The sequence below is a fragment of the Mizuhopecten yessoensis genome, unplaced genomic scaffold (genome assembly GCF_002113885.1).
Source record: "Mizuhopecten yessoensis strain PY_sf001 unplaced genomic scaffold, ASM211388v2 scaffold10765, whole genome shotgun sequence".
Taxonomy (NCBI): Eukaryota; Metazoa; Mollusca; class Bivalvia; order Pectinida; family Pectinidae; genus Mizuhopecten; species Mizuhopecten yessoensis.
In genome coordinates, this window is record NW_018408710.1 from 664,525 (window position 1) to 690,461 (window position 25,937).

Sequence of the window (25,937 nt, forward strand, 5' to 3'; positions counted from 1 at the left end):
ACTGACCAGAACTTTATAAAGGGCGGTCAAGTTAAACGTCTGTCTCAACAGAAAATCCAAACTTTTTCTTGTTTGCTATGTTTATGTTGTAATCATATTCAACAACCAGACGGAAACATCCATGATAGCATGCAATCAAGTAAAGGTTTGGCAACTATTTTGAAGTATTTATATAACCATCTCAAAAATAACCGTGTACTGAGACAATTACTTTCAGGCAGTTATACAACAGAGAGACTAAAAACTGTATCCATATTGCCACAAGTGACACGGGTACCTGTGTATGGCTACCTGTGTATGGCTGTATGGCTACCTGTGTATGGCTACCTGTGTATGGCTACCGTGGTTGCAATAGACGTGTACATAGAACAATGTGTCCCTGTATTGTTCGGGGCGAGGAGACAGACTAATTTCGCCATTAACCTAAATTAAATCAGACATTAAATCTATATTTAGATACTGTGTATGTACGGTATCTCCCCCGGAGAGATCTGCGAGAGGCGATTTCCACTTAGCTTATAAATCGGTCAGTGTTAATTTAATGGTGTACGCGTTCTCATCAGTATTTAAATAAGAAACATTTTTTTTTCCTTTTAAGTATTGTATAGTGGTTTAATTTCGCGAGGCTATTACTGAGCGGTAGTCCCTATCAGAATTACCTAGCATGTAAGTTTTGTGCAAAGTGGCAAGGTAAAACTATTGCGCTCAGAAGGGTACATTTGTATATGGGATTGAGATGGGATTTAGTTTAGAAGTTTTTTTGTTTTTCTAAACCGTAAAATACTATATTGATGGTTTTTTTCCATTATTTGAAAGTAAAAGCATCAATTGATCTTTTCTTTTATCTCTAAATATTCATTGTATCAATATTCGGCGGGTTATTAATTTCGCGGTATCATTGGTGACCGCAGAAACAGCGAAAAGATATCCCCGCGAAAATTGCTAACTTTACAGTAGTCGACATTGTCATTGCCTTCCACCGTTTTCCATGGAATGTTTCCGGTTTTTTGTTTGCCAAGCTTATATATTAGCGGTGTGGAAATTTTCGCTATAGAAATGCCATTGTATTTATCATAGCATGCCATAGTGTTCTCAAGTGTATAAGTTCATACTTATTTCGTAGAAGAAAAAAAGTGACATAATAATCAATGTATACCTACCTTCATTGCGTACCCTTGTGTCAGCAGGATTTCATAATAATCCTGCTTAGTCCTCGTGATCAATGGTTGCAGTTTCGAGTCTGGTCACGGCCACCCCTGCAGGTGGGGAATCGCGAAAAGAATACACCTGCTGTTAGGCTACCTAGTGCATGTATCGTAGGAGGCGACTAATGGGAAACCCCCTGCAGAATTGGGGATTTGCTTTGTTGTCCTCTATATGGGGACACAAAAGCGACCAAAATAAATCTGTTGCGTCCATTGCAATATTTGGGATCTTTATCTTTCTTTCTACTTATAACTATCTTTTTTTCCTAGCGCCTTGCTTGACAACACCTCACTTTTGGCTTAAATATTGAGCGTTCGCCCAGGAGATGAAGGCAATGGGGTTGTCCCTAGGCCGGGTAACTACTCAGTATACTCAGCTGTAAATGAGTAAGTGTTTTGGCAGTGCTTGAATTGTTGAATGCTAGCTGTGAGCGCCGAAATGTCAGCACCGGCTGTATGCTCTCCAGGGAGTTGATCAAGATATCTGCTGGTTACAAAGGCCCTATTACCATGGATGATAATTTGTGAACCGCTTTGAAACGACCTACGAACTAGGTTGTGATAAAGCGGTATATAAGAACTTCGAATTTTTATCATTATTTATATGTCCTTGCTGGTAGTGGATTAAAAATAAAAATACACCTGCTGTAACCCACTGCATGTAGCTAGAGGTACCTAATGTGGGAACACCCTACAGAATTGGAGATTGCATTTGTTCTCTCAACTTGGAAACACAAAAGTGACCAAAATAAATCTGCTACACCCGTTACAATTGTCTGGATATTTTTAGTTTCTCTCTACCTCCTTAACACGTTTTAGTTTTCTTACCCCGTGATTGACAAAACTTGACACATTTGGCGCCAGTGTTAAACGTTCGTCCAAGTAAAGAAGGCAATGTATTCTGTCCCAAAAACGGGAAATTTCAAAGTCCTTATTTCGTAGTTGTTGTCCCCTGCTAAACGTTTAGTATTTCGAACAATTGCAACAACTTTTAAACCCGTTGTCAGTATAATGTGACCGGGTCGAATGCTGTGTTGGGTGCCTTCGGCATGGTATTTCAGTGAGATAGCACTGTCAAGTCAGCTTCAGATCCGCGCTATCGCAGGGGGGCATTCACCAAGTTACCGCCTCCAGCACACATACACACACGCACACATACACACACGCACACATATATTACACACATGGAGACACATCATTAAAAGACATTTTCTGTTAATAGGACATTAAACAAAACAAAACAAAAACCAAACTCCTGTTATCATGATTACATACTACTCGAAATTGTCTACCCTCCTATTATCAAAAACTACGTAACACCCCATATTGTTGAACCATCTGTTACAATAGCAGACACCTTAGTTTCATGAGCGTTACTTTACTGAAAGAAGTTAAATAAATTATACATGTAGCTGTTTTTTTATGTAAAGCCGTGCTGAAGTTTAGGAAAATGTTCCGAAAAAGATTTTACTTGAACTACAGCAATTCACTTCTCTGGAGAGAAAAAAAATCAGAAATTTCTTTAAGATAGGGAAGGTGTCAGTGTATTGTATAGCACTGAGTTTAACAGGTAAACCTCAGGCAAACATTGCCTTCGTTATTTGTGATGTATTCCATCTTATTATGTACACATGTCGTCCCATCCCCTTTGTAGTTATTTGTTGGTAGGTGTTGACTTGTACCACCAGATCTTTGTCGAACATTTTACTTTATCATCCGTCCATAGTCTATTTGTTCTTTTTGACTTTAAACCTGTTTCGGTGCTACGTTAAATGGTTAAAAGACATGTAGATCTGTAGTTACATAGTTTAATGTTTAAAACAATCATGATATTTCCGACTTTGATAAATTTTAAGATGAATGTGCTATGCTTACCAACATAATGTACCAGAGGTCTCTATTGAATGTGTACGAAGTGTAACGCGATTTGTAATATTTAGAGCAAATCCAGTTTGAATAATGTATATTGATTAAGTCAGCCATGCATACCGTTTGTTTAATTGCTGAAGACTTTAAGTAGTATACATAGTCTATGTACGTTGTAATAATGAGGATGCTTGAATGAAACGATATGTGTTGCCGTTTTACTACTAGTTGAGCACGACGTTGTGGAACATCGCGTTTTAGATACCCAGTACAAGTGTGTCTAGACTACTGGACAAGAGACCGACAGACATGCACGTGATATATAGCGGTAGTTTAATATCCCGCATTTATGATTAAAGACGTTAGGACTGAAAGTCGTGTCACGTGATTCTAAATCTACAACTAACAGTCAGGAAAATATTTAAATATAACAATGCTACCAGGTTGCGAGGCGAGGGTTTAGGTGTATATACTTGGTTGTGGAGGGCCCGCTGGATTTTAATGGTACACTATAACATAGGATAACGTGTTCTTTTCCCGTGGATGTATTCATATTTTTCGTTTACCTTGTGATTGGTGATATGTATTCTGAACATATGAAGGGATGTAAAATTACTTTAATATGTATCCTGATAGCGGTGATTTACCTGCAAACATGTGAAGGTAAGTACATTTTTAATAATTTTGTCATTGTTTTTTTGTAGTTTTAGTCATTTCTATTTTTTCACCATTTAAAGTGTTTTGTTTTCTATTCATGCTGGGTAGTAAGCGGTGCGACATTGGAATGGTTTATTTTCTTTTCCTTCTTGTTTTACTTGAAGTACAAGAATAGACAACGTAGCTGTTATTATAACTCCCACCTACAACGTCTGTCAACCCGAATGTTTTTAACATCTTTTTTTTTAGAGAGAAAAATAAATAAAACCAACATGGTATTTATTGATCTCGACTTGTTGATGACATTATAGAATAGATATTTTACAATCTTTGAACCTTAGCTAAAAATTAATCAAGAACCAAGCGTAAATTACGCTGCGAAATCCTTTTGATTTTTTTAATTTTGATAACTCATTTTTTTTCGTGAAGCAAATATAAAACCGATGATAAGAAAGGCTGTATACTATTTATCACCTTACCGTTTGTCAGATTTGCCGATACCCCAACTTGTCCTTTGCTCTTTCAGACATGTATCAGTCGTAGCAGGACAACATGTATGACTTTAGATATTGTATATTTTAAAACAGCAAAGAACATGTAGATATAAGATTACTTACCAACTCATATACAGGTACAATGTAATGAAACCTCTCTGAATCGACCGCCAATGTTTCTGGTCGGAATAGGAAGTGTTCTGCGTTATATAGGTTTTACGTACATTGAAATGCATACAATCGAGCCATACAAAAGTCCTTAAAAATGGTAGTTGTTATTCCCTGCTTAACTTTACGTGCATGTCCTTAAATGATCTTAGCTGTTAATAGGACGGTAAACAAAATGCAATCAAACAATCGGGCCTTAATGAGGGTCCGGTTTGTACGGGTTTTCAGATTTTACGAGATTCTCTGATTTACACCGGTTATACTGTTTATATAAAATTAATACGAAGGATACATTTTTCCTGGGCCCTTTTTTATTTAACAGAAACAAAATGGCACATTGACCAGCAGAGTATCACGCGACGTTTTTGGTTAACATGACAATATCGTCAGATTTATTACGAAAAACTACTTGTGTTTTATTTGATAAAGTACGGACAGTACTTGTGTTTTGTTTGACAAGTACGGACAGTACTCGTGTTTTGTTTGACAAGTACGAACACCATTGATATTTGTCGATTTACAGGCAAATTGTGTATGTTGTTTGATTCAGCGGGATTCGATGTCATGTCCACGTGTTCTGTACCTAGATATGGACTGGAAGCTTTATTTGTACAAATGATTTGTTAACGTAGCGTTGTACATTTAGAAAAGAAAACGTTCAGCATTAAGGGGAATGGCAACAACTGGTTCACCCGTTGCCAGTATAATGTGACCGGGCGGAATGCTGTGCTGGGCGCCTTCGGCATGGCATTTCAGTGAGATAGCACTATAAAGTCGGCATCAGATCCGCGATATCACAAGGAGGCAAGCACATCAACATACCCCGTCTCCTGCGTACACACACTCAAGCACGCATACACTACACACATGGAGGCTTTATTTTACCTGTACAAATGATTTTTAATGTAGCGTTGTACATTTAAAAAAGAAGAAGAAAAAAACATTTTTTCTTCATGTGTTATGTACATGTTTAAACATGTGCAAGTAATTAATTGTCCTTTGAACGAAATACCTCGACAATTCTTTGTAGACTTATCCTTATTTCGTCTACAGGATGGTCGAGAGGTCGCTATAGAGGACGTCAACCCATGTTACAAAAAATAATGAAACTAATCCCTCGGTGCAGTAATATTGCCTAAGATTACAGTTATAGGGTTGGCATTTAATTAAAAGTATTTAAACTGACATACATACACATTTTGAAAGATAGGTAGATAATCCGTTAATCTTACGACGGTAACGTTACGTATACTATAACAGAAGAGTTGTAGATAGCTGTTTTCCCTCGGGTATTTAGTACAGGAATACACAGGGACCTGAGAATTTGTAACAGTGAAGCTATGTTTGGAGCTACACTGATATGTTTCGTGTGACATCAGACGTTTTAGGTGTTTAGATCAACTTTCGGTAAAAATGCCACCCTCACGGACGGTATACACATTCATAGCAATTTTTACTAGAAGTTGATTTAAACACCTAAAACGTCTAATAGTATCCTGAACACATCAGTTTATGTCCAAACATACCTCCATACTGTAGCAAATTATCCGGTCCCTGTGCAGGAATGTTCACGTATATGTAATACCATTAAACTATCTGGTGTCGCATAAATAAGTTCATCTGATAAAGTAAACACACAAACGGTCTGCTGCTTGATATTAATCAAGTATTTTATCACTATTGATGCCTTCACAATCTTTGGCCACAGGTGAAAATTAAAGCGCGCTTATTCAATAAGCGTAAGTGCAATTTTCGCCTAAGGCCGATGATGTGTCTTAACTTGGTATTGGAGATTATCAATAGAATGGAGAGCAGTGCTAGGTCGCTTGACCCTTATCAGCGTAATATTAAAACAGGAAGTCCTTGCGTATTAATTAACAAATGTATGAACTCGCTCCGTTTTATTAAGTGTACTGCAACTAACTAACGTCAAAGAATTAAATAAATGGCGGGTGTTGTCGAGGAGGCAGATTTTCCCTAGTTTTATCTATTTATTTTCAGTTCGAATTATGGGTTTGTTGACACTTCGGTATTCTCTTATTGTTTAAGGGGAGATGACTGTGTGTACGATAACCATGGTGCAGTGGGACAGGGATCCTTAACCCATTCACCCCTGAAGACACATTTGAACTCTTCCAAATCAAAGGTTGGAAAAGTTTATTATGAAACTTTTGGGGTGAATGAGTTAATTATGTAAAATAATATATATCCTTTAAGTTACAAAATTAAGAATGTATACTTGATCTATACTATCGTGTAGTTTGTACACTCGGTTTTTATGTTTTGGCACAGTTGCCAGTTAATACAGATTCGGAGACCCCAGATAGCCTATACGTTAACTTATTACATTTTAGCATTATTTCGTGTGTTCTGTTGTTAATTATTATACTCTCATATCATACGACATTTAATACAGTGCCCATCAGTTAAGAATATTTTTTCTTATACGCTCTCTATTTTACATTACAGATATATATAAAAAATCATAAACTGACTTATCAGGAGCAAACTAACGGTCCTCAGTCACCTGGCTAAATACCTCCACATATGGGCGTAATATCACGCTTCGAAGATTTCGGGGGATTGGAAGCGACCAAAACCTTAAAAATCTATGTTAACTGGGTACTCTGGATTTTAGTGTTAGATTACACTATTAATTACATTAATATCAGGAAAGCGAATTATTCGAGATATCTAAAGTTCGTCGTGTCAAAGTTCTACGGGTAAGGTAGTTACGTATATAAAATCAAGAAGTAAAATGTTTAAGATTTCCTTATAAAAAAAACTATTCAGTTTATCGACATCCGATTTTTTCTCTCCGTGCTTAGACTCCACATTGATCTATACCTAACACCATGTTTTTCTGTTTCTCCTTCACCTAATTATATATAACTTGTCGGTGTTTTATTTCCCAGCTTTTCGTTTCTCCATGAAGTTGCTTTATTGTACAAAATGTAATATCTCGTCTGATCTCACGGCAATTCAAAACTCGCGCAGGTATTTACTCCTCTCACTCCTTCAATTTTATTTTATTGTCATTTACTTTCAAATGTATTTATATTTGGTAGACTTTTGTTAAAAATTAAGTTCAAATGAGTCCGGCGTTCTACTCGTGTGGCAATTTGAGATGTTATTACTTAACGTGTCAAGTCATTTTACCATAGACTACACTATACGGCAGGTATCGCTGTAGTAAACGTGCGTTGTCGTAACGCAACCGTAGATATTTCCACTTGTTTAAATATTTAGTTCAAATAAAACTTGAGTTTAGAGCGTTGTTGACGGTAACCTTTCCCCCTACTTGTCGTGGGAGGCGAGACTGGAGTGGACTTAAAAACACATTTATAACTGTTATATATTTCTATTTTGTATATGGTAACCAAAACTACTCCTAGCACGGTGTAATACAGTCCCACAATGTCTAACTGCTGTGTCCATACCTGACCGATCGCCAACGATGTCGTGTGACACATGACAACTTAAACCGACATTTTGCTTTACGAAATGTTAAAATAATACGACTTAATATCACGATGACGTCATAATCACATGGTGTCGCAGAAAGTATACCGTAAGTAAGTCATTATACGTATGATGTTACGTGTCTCGACCCAGTGTAATAACTTCTTCGCTAGCCAAGGGTTACGATCCAGTACGATACGGTCTACCGACTCTTCAAAACAATATTAGCATGTGCTGGTACTTGTTATGGGACCATGTTTCCAACGACTAACTAAATACGTACATAGGGTACCTAATTCAGCTACTACCAGCCAGTTAAAGTACATGTATACATTAACTTATGCATACTTGACACCATGGTACCGTATAATGATGAGTCATGGGTGGTAACTTACCACCAATAAAACTTGTATATCTAAAGATAATACAAGTATTTTGTAAATTATTGTATTTCATAACTACTTTACCAAATGTTAGACGAGTCGTTAACTCAACTTTGTCATCACGTATACATAAAGACTATTATTATTATTATAAGAAACTCGTATATGAAATATTAATCGCTAATTACATGTAATGGTAATTGATATTCGTAATTATGATGTAACACACAGATCACAGTTATGATTAAATCCCCTGGATAGCATAATATTTTAAAAAGACTAACAAACCACTTTATATTGTAATTTATTTGATAGTGAGTATTTAGCACCTGTTCTAAGTGGGGCAGAGAGCCAGGCACGGTAGTCTAGTGGTAAGACGCCGGGCTCGTGATCGAAGGGTTGCGGGTTCGAGTCACGGCACGGCACTTTGTTGTATCTTTGAGCAAGATACTTTACTCCGCTTGTTCCAGTCAACTCAGCTGTAAATGAGTACGTGGTTGGTCAGTGCTGGAAATGGCAGCTCCGGCTGTATGCTCCCCAGAGAGTTGAGAAAGGTATTGGCTGGTTGTAAAGGCCCTATAACCACGGATAATAATTTGTGAACCACTTTGAGACGACCTTCGAACTAGGTTGTGATAAAGCGGTATATTTATTATTACATATATTACAACAAAGGGTCAGCGTCCAATATATAACGGGAGACTAACGCCCCTATATAACAAAGGGTCAGCGCCCCCTATATAACAAAGGGCCGGCGCCCACCATATAACAAAGGGTCAGCGCCCCGGGCCTATATAACACAATGACCAGCTTCCCCGTACAACAGAGGGTCAGGACCCCCTAACAGAATACTAGATCCCCCAAATAACAGAAATGAAGCGTTCCCTATACAACAGAGGGGCAGGACCCCCTATATAACAAAGGTCCAACGGCCTCCTATACAACAGATGATCAACTCCCCCTATATAACAAAGGGTCAGCACCCCTTAAAAACCTACAGACCACCTCCCCCTTTGCATTAAAGGTTCAGCTCAGCGCCCCCTATATAACAGAAGACAAGTGACCTCTATATAACAAAGGGTCAGCGCCCCCTATATAACAGAATACCACATTCCCCTTTACAATAAAGTGTCAGCTCAGCTGCCCTTTATAACAGAAGACCACACTTCCCCTCATAACGGAGGGTCCCCTTGTATCGGAGTGTCAGCACTCCATATATAATAGAAGACCAGCGCTTCATATAAATGTAACTGGAGAAAGATAATTCCAACGGTTAGACCGGGGTTCGAACCTGGGAATCTCCGAATTCTAGACGGATGCTCTACCAATTGAGCTACCTGGTCGCCGATGATCGTCTCAGTCCGGTTCCGCTACACAACAATGGGTCAGCGTCCACTTTATAACAGAAACCAACTGCAAGCGCCCCGTATACAACAGAGGGCCAACTCCCCCTATATTACAGCAATGTAAAGTGAAGTAATGAATAGGATACGTTAGAGAACACTTGGCATTATTATTCCTACACATATTTTTTGATGTGATATATAATGAAATGAGTGAATTACCATATATGCTATTGCCGAGGTGTCATTTCATTTCATATTTCCTTATTAGGAAATGAATATAAAAATGTTTGATGAAAATGCGTCAAACATGAAGTCATTTGAACATAGGTTTAACAGGAAGGTATGATATCCTGTCTTATGTCGATTTGAAAATTCTACAAACTAATTTTAGAGTAGGTTCGTGTTTGAGTACCTTATAGTAAAGTCCACCCCTTTGCATGGGGTTTAATTTTAATATCAACAGCGTCATCGATTAAGGAACGCCGATGCAATTATAACAAACATTTTTTAATCTATTTTTCCGTTTGAGTTCCGCTATCGGTTATGTCTCTACCTACATCATGTTAAGTACTTAACCCATCTACTGTTATAGATATACATACATGTTCAAAGAGCCTCAGGTTGCTAAGGCATAGAGCTTTGTTATGAATTTGTACCGGTGTCATATAAAATGTCATTCCGGATAAATATTTCGAATGAAAATTTTACAGGACACCGGTAATAACTATGTTGCGTCCTATTTGATACTGAATATCTTTACTGGCCACAGTTCACGTAGCGAACACCTCAAGTGTAGTACTGCAGTGTGTTTTTGTCCATAAAAGTGAATCCCGATAGTTAATGTAGGTCCATTAAGTATGTTTTCTTTTGATGTCGTGGGAAAAAAATACTTAGTTTACCTGAGAAAGTTTTGTTGAAAATATTACTTCTTCCTTTTAATAGTCCACGCCGCAATACCAACTGTATGCAGCTAGTGCCATCTCTATACATGTTTCGTTTTTCTATTTTTATTAATTTGTTGGTTTTATAAAACCGGATTAACACATCCTGTTAACTCAATTTAGAATTGATAATTGTATAAATATAGTATCTACAAATCAAGCTAGGAAGATTATTTTTTCTTTCATCAATGTGATTTCTGTAGATGGTGTAGACTGCCAAAAATATCAACACAATTACGTATTTAAATGTAACAATGCCCCGAAGTTACTCAGTGGATCCCTAGAAAGAAACCAATTATGTAACTGATCTGGATTGGCGAAAAAAGAGACATGGTTAAGTGTAAAGTTTAATTGAAAAACTCAGTATTCAAGTACTTGGTTTTTACGTCCTATTAACAGCTATGTTCATTTAAGAATTTGCCAGGTTTTGGTGGTGGAGGAAAGCCGGAGTTCCCAGAGAAAAAAACACGTACCTACTGCCAGTACCTAGCGACTGTACTGGCGACTGCCCCCGAACCCGTGACGCAGTGGTGGAGGGCTAGTGGTAGCAGAATGTCAGACGCCTTCACCACTTGGCCACCGGGGGCGGCCTGGAGGCCCCCTTGTATTCAACTACATGTACCAAATGCGACATCATTATAGAATCAACATCTCGTGGTTATAAAACATCGAAATACAATAAACCACAACACGTACTCCAGAAAGTAGTTCCGACACATTTTTACAGAATGGCGCAGTTCATTGACAATAAACTGCTGCTTAGCTAAAGCTGTCACTACATGTACATTTGCCGAATAATTTATTGTGAGAAATGGACTAATTGAAAATGACTATCAAATATTACCTGTATAACAAGACCATTCGATTACATTGAATAACACCACACTATAATTACGTGTGTCACTGTGACGTCATATTTGTAACAGGAGGGAAAATTCACAACTATACCGGGATTCGAACCCGCGACCTTCCGAACTCTAGACGGAGCTTTAGATCATTTAGCTACATGGTTTCCGTCGAACGACCCAGTTAAGTCCCACTATCTAAATCTTACGTTTACATTTACATTACACTTACACTTTTACCACACCATGTGTAATGACTTCTGATTAAGAAGAGGTTTGTTCGGGTTTTTCTTTTAACCTGAAGCTTTGATTTGAGATTTTAAATGCGTACGAAAAGCAAAACACTTTCATTTGTCAGTGAAAAGATGTATTGACATATCACAAAAAACGAGAGCAAGTATTTGGATTAAAAACCCTTTCATGCTATGTATGACATAGGAAAAACGACACCGAAAAAGATGTTATCACTACCGATCTTTCTTGTACACCGCTATTATCTAAACGTCCCATTACAAATTTTTGGCCAGCGTCAATCTTTCGGTGGAGCACCTCGCTAATTAGTCGAGGGTCACGACTAGGAATTAAAAGATTTGTAAATCTTGTTCTGATTCCTTTTGTGAAGTGATCCCAATATATCTTCGTATTTATCTAATACTCAATCATCCAGTAGACCTGTCTGAACTTACATGATTCGTCTATTTGTTTAACTAAGACTGGTTCAACAACGCAATCGCCCTATGTTTTAGTATCTGTCTTATGTCGAGTGGCCGTTACCAAAAACAAGATGTGTTTGGTAATTCCTTTCAGCGATAGCCTCATTATATATAAATATATCCTGGTGATTCATATTTGATTTCCTTGTTAATTGATTATATATACATTTCGGTCACAGATAGATCGAGTGCGTTATATATTAAACATATGAGCAAATTTAACGTCCGGAAATAATCATGCTAAAGTTCTATCACAAATATTGAAAAGTTATATTAATTTCTTATTTTAATGCATTTGTGCTTGATGTTAACAGAAACCATTCATTGTTCTGTATGACCCTAATATTAGAAAGTCCAATACCCTGGCCAAGTTCAAGAGGGACATCAAAACTCACCTCTTCACGTCTGCATTTTAGAATCTTTGCAAAGACGTTATGTAAATACCACCCTTTTATTTGTTCAATCATGTGCACATTGCTTGCTTAAATGTATAAAAGTGATTGTAAGCCTTTGTTTTTTGTTTTCACAATTATAATTATTACTATTATCTATATGTTGTAAAGCGCTTTAGAGTAATTTTACAAATTATATAGGGCGCTATATAAATGTTGCATATTATTATTATTATTATTATATTTACCCTCCGTCCGTCCGTCAGTCCGTCCGTCCGTTCTTCGTGTGTTTAATTTCTTAATAAATGGAATTTTCTTTGACAGTTTAAAGAAAACCTAGTGCAAAGTTGGTTCAATACGAAGATCAAGACTACATAGACTGAAGGTCAAAGGTCAAAGGTCATTGTTACGTGGGCGCTCGGTTAGCGCTATTCATATCAGTAATTAATGGCATATCTCCGAATTCGATATCTATGAGAGGTGAAACATTACGCTGAAGATGAAACGTTAAGGGTTAAAGGTCACTTGGTCCTAGATTTTTAAAGCAAAAACAATTGATAAAATATTACCTTTTTGCTACAGTTCTCCTTCACCATAATATCAGAAAGACTTATGGACACTTCTCAAGTTGAACATTGAATATCAAGTTTGCTTCGATAGAATTTTCTCAGAGCAATGAATTAAATAATACTAAATGTGTTACACTCGTTCAAACGACACACGAGGACGCATCTTAGTTTTAGCTGCTGAGGCCAGAAGGTACATGTATATTAAATAGATTTTTCTGACTTCAATACGATTCCTCGACACGCCATGAAATGAGCAACACCGTCTTGTCTGCAGCTTGGGAAGAACATATCTTAAACGGAAATAAAATTGATTCTTAATATGTTGTTCCAAAGTTGTATATAATTGTCTACTTGTTACTTAATATATAAATAAACAAGTTATTTCATCTTATATTAACGCGTGTTTGTTTCACGACTGGGTGAACGCTAAACGAGACCACGGCTTATCTCGTGGTACATCGTTTTTAATATTTTCGGGAAAAAGATAAATCCACGATTTCGATATGATTTTTAATATTTCTAGTCAAGTTAGAGGACATACCTTTTCCTAATTCAACACTGCGCCGATTCATGTTTGTCTATATCGGCAATCTGATTAAAATCATATCCTACGTTCTCTACGATTGTACGTAGAGAACGTAGGATATGATTTTAATCAGATTGTCTATATCGGCGAGGTAAAATCACAACCCGAGATCAAAGTTGTGTGTGTATACATTGTCTGAATAATTTCTATATATGCATGTGTGATATGTGCTGGTTAAATAGTCTTGAGTGTCTGTGTCAATCGTTTTCAGATTTTTTGGTCAAGTTATGACAACATCAATCAGCATGTCTAGACCCGGATGCGTTACCGCCGACCGCATCCAATCTTATTGTTTACTTGATTCGGAGCCGATTTTGCCTTGTAGGTTACACAGAATGAACACGATTGTGATCTATTGAATATAAAGTAAAATAATCATTTGAAACCAAACCGTTACAGAAAAGTGTATAGATGGAAGATAAATTATTACGGAAGCAACTAATTTTTATTGATATTTGACAAATATTGACTGTATACAGACTCTGGCTTGCTATTGACTTTTGTATATCTGTACTATACACAAACACCATGGTAAAGTAGACCCGTACGAAACATAAAACACTGTTTTACTTCTCGTGATCTCCTCAATATTATGAAGCACTTACTGTTGACGTTGGTATTTGGTTCGTAAAAAAAACACCAGAGTTTCAACGATCTACTAGAAGTTGACAATGATGCCATGATCCCAATCTCTCACAATGTGTGACGTCTAACCTATCTTTACTTTGCTCTTAAACGTTTGCCATGAGGTTTCTCTAGTGTAATCCGTGTTTTATGATAACTTCGACATGTGTTTGCCCCTGTTTAGGATTGACGTCTGCCCCACTTTACACAATTCAATAGGAAATGTAACGACTTGGTCTGCCGTAGTCATTAATGGTCAGTAGGTGAAAAGTCTGTTCAAACAAGGATTTTCTCGATACCAAACTAACACCAATGTGACCTCACTATGAACTTAAAACCATAAACCAGGACTCCTTTTGGTATCAAAATGTATGTTTTGACTTTAGTTCGCCCGCACTTGTACTTATAAAATGACGTTCAAAGACAAGTGATGGGACACCACAACACACGTGTATGATTCTGCCGTTTCTCTTCACCATCACGTTGTATTGCGCAATTTACACTGCAACTGATAAATACGTATTTTTGAAACACACCACTTCAACATTGATGTTTTAAAGGGCATGTAGCATCACTACAATAGAATGTCTATAAGCCTCACTTAAACATTGATGTTTTAAAAGTGCATGTAGCATCACTACAAAAGAATGTCTATAAGCCTCACTTCAACATTGATGTTTTAAAAGTGCATGTAGCATCACTACAATAGAATGTCTTTAAGCGTCACTTCAACGTTGATGTTTTAAAGGGCATGTAGCATCACTACAATAGAATGTCTATAAGCGTCACTTCAACATTGATGCTTTAAAAGAGCATGTAGAATCACTACAAAAGAATGTCTATAAGCGTCACTAGAACATTGATGTTTTAAAAGTGCATGTAGCATCACTACAAAAGAATTTCTATAAGCGTCACTTCAACATTGATGTTTTAAAAGTGCATGTAGCATCACTACAATAGAATGTCTATAAGCGTCACATCAAAAATTGATGTTTTCAGGTAAATGTAGCATCACTTCAATAGAATGTCTATAAGCGTCACTTCAACATTGATGTTTTAAGGTACATGTAGCATCACTACAATAGAATGTCTATACGCGTCACTTCAACATGGATGCATTATTACGACCTGGAAACATTAATTGCACTTATTAAGGGAAACGTTACTCTTTGATTCCCCTGTATTTCTAGTATTTCACGAGAGTCTAACCCGAGTTAAACATTGTTAACGGGGACGAATAAAGAATCGTGTTTCCCTGATACTACACTCAAACAGTAGTCTTAATACTTCCAGACTGACCATAGATCTACCACGATCTTTTATAATTCTCCTTTGTAGACATACTACCTACTCACAAAATAGCTTATGTCCTGATTAAAGTTATAATTAAGAAGAATTAGAAAGTAAAATCAAAACGATATTTGTTATTACGAACAACGAATAATTATTCAACATTACTTTGTTATTAATCGATGTGTTATATAGTTAATTACTTGATGAACGAACAACAATAAAAAACAATTCTTATGAACTTTTGTTAGGTAAATTTTATCTGAATTTAGCCTAAAATCCAGGACAATTGCAGGTTGGAATTTGTTCAGATCCTATTGACATATAGAAACGTTTCCTTTGTAAACAGTTAAGGAATTTTATATCGGTAAATATGTGGCTTTATGGATCTGAAAGGGTATATTGACCGAGACGAATTACTCAGTATGTAAAATATATTGTCCGAACAAAAGGTTTAATGTTGTCAAAGTGATACCCTGCTGTATACACTGCTGAAATCTAGTAATGTAACATTAGAATGTCGTCTCACGGCGAGCTCTTTCATGCTTTAAATCATTTACACGTATGACATAAAGTTACTTTTTACTATTTTTATTATAAAAATCTATTTATAAGAAATCGTCTGACTCGGGGAAATAATGGATTTCATGATTCAGGTATTGAAAACGACGAGTTGGTTAGAAAAACGACACCATGTCGTGGGGTATTATGTCACTTTTATAGCTCTGGAAATTGAAGTTGACTACGTAATGTAAAGACCATTGATACAAATTATTTTTTAATTTAATTGAAGCAATAGAAACGATTAGATGTAAAGTGGTTTATGTTATTTAATACCTTAAAGACGATAATTGTATAATTAATGCAATGTGCGTCTTCTAATGAAGATGATACTTGTGCTACGTTAACTACCGACTAATTCCTTTAATTAGCTGACAAAGTTACGGAAAAGTGCATGTTTAAACAAGTGCATATCTTTTCACCCTTTTTTCGGTTAACACCAGTGGGGCTTACAACTGAAAATTCAACAATGAACCAACTTCTAAATATTTTTAAATATGCATAGGTAAAGCTTTAAATAGTAGGAAGGATGTACAGGTTATTTTCTAGATACAATGTATAATTAAAATAAAGCGGGAATAAAGGGAAAGCTTCTAGGGTAGCTCAAAAGTTAACTCTCAGAGAGAAAATAAAGAGTTACAAATTATAGTAAAAAATAATCTGGCATTAGTCAAGGTTCTCTATTAGAACCACTGTGTTTTAACCTTTATTGATATAATTTCTATCAGCGGCGTAGCTAGCCCTCGTTCGGAGTGGATTCATTCAGGAACGGGTCCATGGCAGGGCCCTCGGGGGTGGGGTGGACCTGCGTACCAGCGTATAGGCAGATACTAGCCTGATTGTATATTTAACTAATCCAAAATCGATTCAGCCAAAAATTATCATTAACGATTTTACTTTACTTCATACATGGCCCGCACAATGATTAGTTAATTTTGATTAGTCAGCTAATAGTTTCAAAATTTAATTTTCCACAACTTAGTACGAATAGCACGAATAAATAGCTATGTGTAGCTCTAACTTGTATAGGAATGGCCATTACAATAATACTTTCCAGTGCTTCGGTAGCTTTAAGTCATTTTTAACAGTCGCCCCTTAGAACAGATATACATGTACTTCTCATTTACCCTTCCTTTACTCCAACATGTTTGTGGAATTCTTACGAAATCTTCGTATTTATCAACTTGAATTAATCCACAAAGAATCGGCTCGGGTAGTAAAAGCACCAATAGAATGACATACTACTGACACAAGATCAGAAATATTATTGTAACAATAACTGCATCCTTAACGCAGTTAAATTACGATCACTCTACTTACACAGTAATCAGTTATGTATGTCATGATCAAGGAGATAATTTAAAGCCTTGTCTGAGCGCCATTGTCTTTTTTCTAAAATTGCGTTTAAGTTGTCAAAGATGTTGCGCAATTAAATTTTTGTTTTTCAAAGTGTGTGATTTTTTCAAAGTGCTTTGTAACACGCCATGTCCGAGCACGCTCTATTCTAGATCTACCCACACAAATGTACAGTGTACCAAGAACACTTAATACATGAACAATTTCTGCTCTTTACGTGTAGCTGTGCCGACAGTACAGCGTATGTAAAGAGTGTGTGAATTGTTGATCGATCAGTTTTCGTGTACAAGCATTCGCGGGGCGGGGAATTTCATTTTACAAATGAATGATCAAAAACAAAACAAAAATCCATCCGTGTCCATTAACTCATTTTTTTTCATAAATGAAAATGCGCAATGTAAAGCAATCGGAACAACAAGAAGTATAAAAGCTACACAAATATTTTATTGTTTAGAAATCCGTTTCACCAAATTATACAAACTGCTCTTAAAATCGATTCCAGCAATTTATAGAAACTTCACTTTCAAAACATTCCATCAATATTTAGAAATTGCACTTAAAAATCATTTCCATCAATCTATAAAGACTTTACTCAAAATCAATTCTGACAACTAAACCATTCATACAACGGCTATTCTGGTCTCAATAAAAATACGCCAAAACGTGGCAAGGCATAGGTGATTTACGGCAACTACACGGTATAGAAATGGAAGCAATTCTGCACAGAAATGGTTATCAAATAGATACAAATGATGTGTGCGTTCCTAGGTTTCTGTAATTTGATAAATACCATATATCAGTAGCTGACCTATCGCAATGCTGCAGGCGGAACCTGTGTTTTGAAGATTATCAAGAGTTAATCCGAGAGCAAAACACGTACATATTACTTGTATGCTCCCGTATCGCTAACGAACAGGTCCAAGCAATTATGTCAAAGATAGTCAAAACAATATTTCTGAAACACGTTATAGACAATTTAACATTATTACATTGCAAGGACATAGTTCTCTTATTTTCATTGTAAGTGTATTGCCATGGGAAGGAAATGTATTTCAAAAATATTCGAGGCATGTGTTTTTATTTAGGGATTAAAATACATCTTTCTAGTGTTAGTGTTTAAGGTGGTAAGCCAGACTGTTCCGTTCAAACATATTCCTTGGTGTAAGTTAGCAAATCTTGGAGAATATGCTTGAACGGAATTGTGTTACATACCATCATTTATGTTTAAAAGATACAGCTTTACCCTTCTGTTGACGTACAAAACCACAAAGAATGTCGTCCCCTTTCTTGATGATTTAGTCTAGTTCATGATACCTTATGGACAAACGGTTTCGGTTTTTTTTCAGCTAGAACAATGTCATGATGTCTATGGTTACTAGGTCCGTCAGACGACAAACGTAGAGTACAATCCATTTGGAAATTTCATCATAGTTTGATTTCGACGTCACGTAATGAATTGTCCCTGATGACTCAGAACGAACAGTTTCCAACCGGAAAAAATCCGGTTCAGTAGGCCTTGATATAATTGGTTTATTACGATAATTTTGGTTGGTAGGTTTATTTAAGGTTTGTGCAAAGGATATGTAAATATGAGTAGGTGCACTTGACTAAAACAAATGTTTGTTGTCCTTTACCGAACTTTAAATAGGCTTCAAAACGAACGTAATATTTATTTCTGTACCTCTTAAACTGATAGTGCACCGTCATCTTCCGTTATGGAAATATTTCACAAGCAACTGTAAAACACGAATCATTTTTGTGAACGATAAATAAGAATTACTGAAGGTTCGCAACCGTCCTTTCATATCTTACAATTTCCTCCGAAAAAGAATGTGCAAAGTCGCCAGTAACGGTGTACCCTTTGGACTTTGTTCAATTGGTCTGACGAGGTATTTTATTGGAAAAAGAATATGTTAGCACTTTAAGTGGTGGTACGGTCATGACTTTTAAAACTTTTTATACTAAAAAGTTGTTTTCTTATTAGTTCTTACAATAAAATGTACAGTAATATCATTCTTCGTAAAATGATCATGCCCGTCATTATATGATAGAACCATATAACCTCATGTCTAACAGTGTAGTCTTATGAGAAAAGGGGACCGCGGTGCCCAAGTGGTAAAGGCTTACGTCTGACATTCTGCTACATTTGGCCATCCATCACTGGGTCGTAGGTTCGAGGCCTACGTGGGACAGTTGCCAGGTACTGGCCGTGGGTCGGTGGCTTTTTTTATGGAAAGTCCGGATTTCCTCCACCACCAAAACCTGGCATGTCTTTAAATGACCATAGCTGTTAATAGGACGTAAAACACAAACAAACCAAAACCAAACTTATGAGAAACCATTTAATCGTATGGACCATATGATCATTTAAGGAAACATGACTGGTTTTGCATCCATGCTCAAGTGTGAAAAAAAGAATTACGTATTTATAACACTAAGCCATAGAGACCCGAATAGGACTGATTTGTGACAATTCGGCTTAGTGAGTTTTTTTCATCGGTTTAGGGCCGAGACACCAGACATTTACACTCTTTGCTTGAAAACGTAAACAGACATTTCGAAAGCTCGCAAAATCTTTATTACACCAAATTGATGAATCTTATTCCGAATATCCCTAGAATATATATGTAGTTAACAAAATACTTTTATAAAAATTGCATTTATTTTAGTAACATATCTTTATTATATTTGTGAACAATCAGTACCTTTGCTTATACCATGACTCATGCTTTGAAACACATGTATATATCAATATTCGATTTAACTTAATTTAATCTATCGTCATGCGTTTTTTAAATATATCTATCAAAATATGACCTCACAACGACACCATCATTACAGATTTGTGATCTCACGAACGGCTGTGTGAACATGTGATCGTGCTTGAAATATGAAAGAAATGATTAGTTTTCTTTAACAGAAGAGGTCAACTCAGGAATACTTTTGTTAAAAATAATCTCATCTTCTATGAAGAAATCGACGACCAATCAGCAAAAACGCAATCTATAAAACACATTCGTTTTGAAAAGAAAATTGTTCTTTTGTTGTGAATCAATTTGATTTAATTATTTTTTACATTTTACATACAAATATATCTGAAGGGCAGAATTTCTAGTTATACATCCATGCGTTGACGGCATCTCAATACATGTTAAAATATGAATAGTTTTTCCAAATAAAACATCCGACAAAGGTTACAAAAGATTGACGTGTGTCGAGGTGATGACGTGTGGGTGTGGACAGATATGTTTTATCACCTACCCAGGTACATTGACACGTGACACCAGATCTAGGGGTCACGTTACAGATACTGATTGATCAGTTACAGCACGCATGTCCACGCGTATAATAGAATACTACAAAACATGCGATCATTCCAGATATTAGCCGCCATGTTATTTACAAGGATTTGTTATTGCGACACCTTGTTACGCAGGAGGTACAGTAATTGTGTCGGAGTACGATTATAAATATCTTGAAAGTTTAAAAAATTAATTTGGATACAATTGTACATTGTTCACAATCTTTAACATTTAAAAGAGTAAATATAAATTTTAAAAAAAATCTTTTTTTGTGCATATAATAAAAAGAAACTTATAAATTAAATATGATTTTGTGTCACCAAAGAAAGACTACAAACCTAATAATTATAGAAATAGAAATATGGTGTTTATTTTGTTTAAAGTCAGATTAATTTTTCAACTTCGTTATTTCCAAATGCAACAGATAGCATATAGGAGTTATTATATACATGTACATACAAGTAAATATTACAATCCATTTATGTAAGATGGCGGAGAACATAGAGTAAAATACAAGATAACATCATAGCAATGTTAACAACATATAAAAGCAAATATATAATCATTGTCAGTGGCACAAAGCTGGAACATACACGATTGCTCAGATATTAAGTATAGATTTTCTTTTAGAAGTAGTCTGAATAAGATACTTACTAAGGTTTCTCAATTGTTTTACATTTTTGCAGGTGAATAATTGTATCAATTTATAGACGGACGGACGACGGAAATAATAGGGTTTAATATATTTGGTCCAAAGCTCCGAGTAAACTGGACACAACAAAATAAAATGGGTTTCATCCTCGACGTCATTTCTATTGCAAAGCGGACCCCGCCGTTGAGCTCTAGGTATACCATTATACCTGCCTGTTTCTATACTTAGTGTATGAGATTGTAACCTATACCTACTGAGGATATTTTTACACTTATAAGTTAGTGACTTGGTGAGGTAGAACTGCATGTCGTAATGATCTACGATATATTTATACAACCGACATTTGGAGGAGTTTTCAAACATGCTTCTCACTTCTTGGATAAAAGTATCTTGTACGCGTTGGGAGTATACAAATACGAAATGTTTTTCATTAGAAACACACTGAGCCAACCAATCATCATGAAAGTCAATTCTACTTAATTCATGCTTGACTTGATATACAAAATTAGTTTTACATTTATTTATTTTTTTAAGATTTAATTCGACAAGCTCATCGTGACAAGATCTCAAAATACAATTGTCAGTTTTCAATAATTTTAACCAGTACTTTATAATGGATATTTTACGCTTTATCTGTAAAGGAAATCGACCTAACTCAGATTAAACCATAGAATTGTTTACAGACTTTTTTACTCCAAGAACAATGATGATAAATTAAAACCATCACGAAAAAGCTACTTCACTTCCAAACAATAAGTCGGTATTGCCGTATTATGAAATTCAATCACTTAAAATCACAAAAGAAAACAACAGCAATGTTTTGGCATTCAATATGAATTTTATGATCTTATATTAAAAACAACATCTTTATATAGATTAAAAGAAAAAAAAAATACAACAGGTAAAATATCTTATCATGGTTATGAAAGAAAGAAACAAAATGTTGTTAAAATAAAACAGTCAGGTGTTCAGAAATTAAAAAAAATATAAATATATTTAAATATCCCACTTTTTGAACAGTCAGAAGTAAACTCGCCTGAGACTGTACTGACGGTGTGTCGGTTCTGTAAACACTTGACCCGTTCGGATCTTCGGTTACACGATATTGACGCAAGATTTAAATTCTAACGAGAATTTATAAGTTCACAGAGAACAGAAGGTCCAGTCATCAGCAGGGGTTCTGTCTTATTGTCTAGGCAAACAGCATTTCATGTACATAACTAGTAAACTCCACTGTAAAGTGTGTACATCACAGCTACATGTATATTGTACACAGTATGGCGATGGTTCAATGGTGACAGACCCTACTTAATCCTTTTGTGTCAACAGGACGTCGTATTAGATACACCTGATTCTGGATTGTATTGCAGTCCCTTACCTATACAATAAAACCTTACTCGAAATCCCTCCATTTTTGTGAGGACAGATTTCCGTGGTCTTATTGAACAAACAGCTTATTAACGAGAATTTGACCTCAGGAAAGAAGTAATAAAATGTGTTTATTCGTTGTTTACGCATTATTGAGTAAAATATTCGCGAGATGTTTAAATTAACAGCCAGTTTTCCTTGAAATTTTCACAAAAATACAAGTATCTCGCAGAACGTATTTGATTGAATGTAAACCTGACGGAAATGTAGTGGTTTCCGAAGCATGTTTGATTAGATGTGCTTATTCAGGTGTGGGCAAGTTCATGATCAGGAGATATATCATTGGGCGCTGAAATATCAACGAGTGAATTGTATTTTACGTACGTTTTCCTTACAGCGTAACAGGTTTTCCAGTTGTCAAAGATTGTAGAATCAATAGTGTTACCCCCAATAACATTACTCAATCCAACAAGCTATTCTCTACATGCGGTGTATTCTCTTTACAAAATGCTGGCTAATAGGGGCTGAGACTGGACTTGTTGTTGGTTGTTGAATGTTTAATTTGGTTTGGTTTGTTTGTGTTTTACGTCCTAATAACAGCTATGGTCATTTAAGGACGTATCAGGTTTTTGTGGTGGAGGAAAGCCGGAGTTCCCGGGGGAAAACCACCGACCTATGGCCAGTACCTGGCGACTGCCTAACGTAGGCCTCGAACAAGCGACCAAGTGGTGGAGGGCTAGAAGTAGCAGAATGTCAGACGCCTTAACCACTTGGCCATCGCGACCCCTCTTTTTGAAGTTGAATGTGTTTGGGATGAATTTGGTATTTTAGTAGTGGTTGGATGTGTCGAGGTAATATGTGGTTTGTGTTTTATAGTGTTTAGGTATGCTACGTTATGAGAAGTAGTTGTAAAATGTGTTCAGATTGTTTGGTGGTTCTGATAGTGACCGGTAATATGTTACAGTGAATTTGCGATTGATTTGATTTTGTTTTGATAGATTGTATGATATCTTAAAAAGTTTTGATATTTACAGAGTGTGTTTGGGTAGTGTGGTGGTTATGATCGCGTTTAGGCAAGTGCTAGGTGATTTGTAGGGGTTTATATATATTTACAGAATGTGTTCGGGTTGTGTGGTGGTTTTGATCGTGTTTTGATCGTGCTAGGTGAGTTGAAGGGGTTTATATATTTACAGAATGTGTTGGGTTGTGTGGTGGCTATGATAGTGTTTTGATCGCGCTAGGGGATTTGTATGGGTTTATATATACAGAGTGTGTTTGGGTTGTGTGGTGGTTTTGATCGTGTTTTGATCGTGCTAGGTGATTAGAAGGTAGTGTGGTGGTTATGATCACGTTTAGGTAAGTGCTAGGTGATTTGTAGGGGCTTATATATATTTACAGAATGTGTTCGGGTTGTGTGGTGGTTTTGATCGTGTTTTGATCGTGCTAGGTGAGTTGAAGGGGTTTATATATTTACAGAACGTGTTGGGGTAGTGTGGTGGCTATGATAGTGTTTTGATCGTGCTAGGTAATTTGTAGGGGTTTATATATATTTACAGAATGTGTTCGGGTTGTGTGGTGGTTTTGATCGTGTTTTGATCGTGCTAGGTGAGTTGAAGGGGTTTATATATTTACAGAACGTGTTGGGGTAGTGTGGTGGCTATGATAGTGTTTTGATCGCGCTAGGGGATTTGTATGGGTTTATATATACAGAGGGTGTTTGGGCAGTGTGGTGTTTATGATCGCGTTTAGGTAAGTGATAGGTGATTTGTATGGGTTTATATATACAAAGTGTGTTTGGGTAGTGTGGTGGTTATGATCGCGTTTTGATCGTGCTAGGTGATTTGCAGGGGTTTATATATTTACAGAATGTGTTCGGGTTGTGTGGTGGTTTTGATCGTGTTTTGATCGTGCTAGGTGATTTGCAGGGGTTTATATATTTACAGAATGTGTTTGGGTTGTGAGGTGGTTTTGATCGTGTTTTGATCGTGCTAGGTGATTTGAAGGGGTTAATATATTTACAGAATGTGTTGGGTTGTGTGGTGGCTATGATAGTGTTTTGATCGCGCTAGGGGATTTGTATGGGTTTATATATACAGAGTGTGTTTTGGTAGTGTGGTGGTTATGATCACGTTTAGGTAAGTGCTAGGTGATTTGTATGGGTTTATATATACAGAGTGTGTTTTGGTAGTGTGGTGGTTATGATCACGTTTAGGTAAGTGCTAGGTGATTTGTATGGGTTTATATATACAAAGAGTGTTTGGGTAGTGTGGTGGTTATGATCGCGTTTAGAGTGGTTGGATGTGTCGAGGTAATATGTGGTTTGTGTTTTATAGTGTTTAGGTATGCTACGTTATGAGAAGTTGTTTTAAAATTTGTTCAGATTGTTTGGTGGTTCTGATAGTGACCGGTAATATGTTACAGTGAATTTGCGATTGATTTGATTTTGTTTTGATAGATTGTATGATATCTTAAAGAGTTTTGATATTTACAGAGTGTGTTTGGGTAGTCTGGTGGTTATGATCGCGTTTAGGTAAGTGCTAGGTGATTTGTAGGGGTTTATATATATTTACAGAATGTGTTTGGGTTGTGTGGTGGTTTTGATCGTGTTTTGATCGTGCTAGGTGATTTGAAGGGGTTTATATATTTACTGAATGTGTTGGGGTTGTGTGGTGGCTATAATGTGGCTTTGATAGTGTTTTGATCGTGCTAAGTAATTTGTAGGGGTTAATATATTTACAGTGTGTGTTTGGGTAGTGTGGTGGCTATGATAGGGATTTGATCGTGCTAGGTGATCAGAAGGGGTTTATATATTTACTGAATGTGTTGGGGTTGTGTGGGGGCTATGATAGTGTTTTGAGCGTGCTAGGTGATTAGAAGGGGTTTATATATTTTCAGAATGTGTTGGGGTAGTGGGGTGGTTATGATCGCGTTTGGGTAAGTGCTAGGTGATTTGTAGGGGATTATATATTTACAGAGTGAGTTGGGGTAGTGTGGTGGTTTTGATAGTGGTTTGATCGTGCTAGGTGATCAGAAGGGGTTTATATATTTCCAGAATGTGTTGGGGTAGTGGGGTGGTTATGATCGCGTTTAGGGAAGGGCTAGGTGATTTGTAGGGGTTTATATATATTTACAGAATATGTTTGGGTAGTGTGGTGGC

General features: G+C 36.4%; 1 protein-coding gene across 6 annotated transcripts in view; it reads left to right on the forward strand.

Moving 5' to 3' along the window:
• Positions 1–3,524: 3,524 nt before the first annotated feature.
• The window catches only part of LOC110462255 (cadherin-23-like), a 71,176-nt gene continuing 48,763 nt past the window's right edge, over positions 3,525–25,937 (forward strand). For all 6 annotated transcript variants that reach the window (XM_021516147.1, XM_021516146.1, XM_021516151.1 and 3 more), the window contains exon 1: positions 3,525–3,734. In XM_021516147.1, coding sequence (XP_021371822.1) covers positions 3,653–3,734 — 82 coding nt within the window. In that variant the 5' untranslated portion in view covers positions 3,525–3,652. The remainder of the gene's footprint in view (positions 3,735–25,937) is intronic.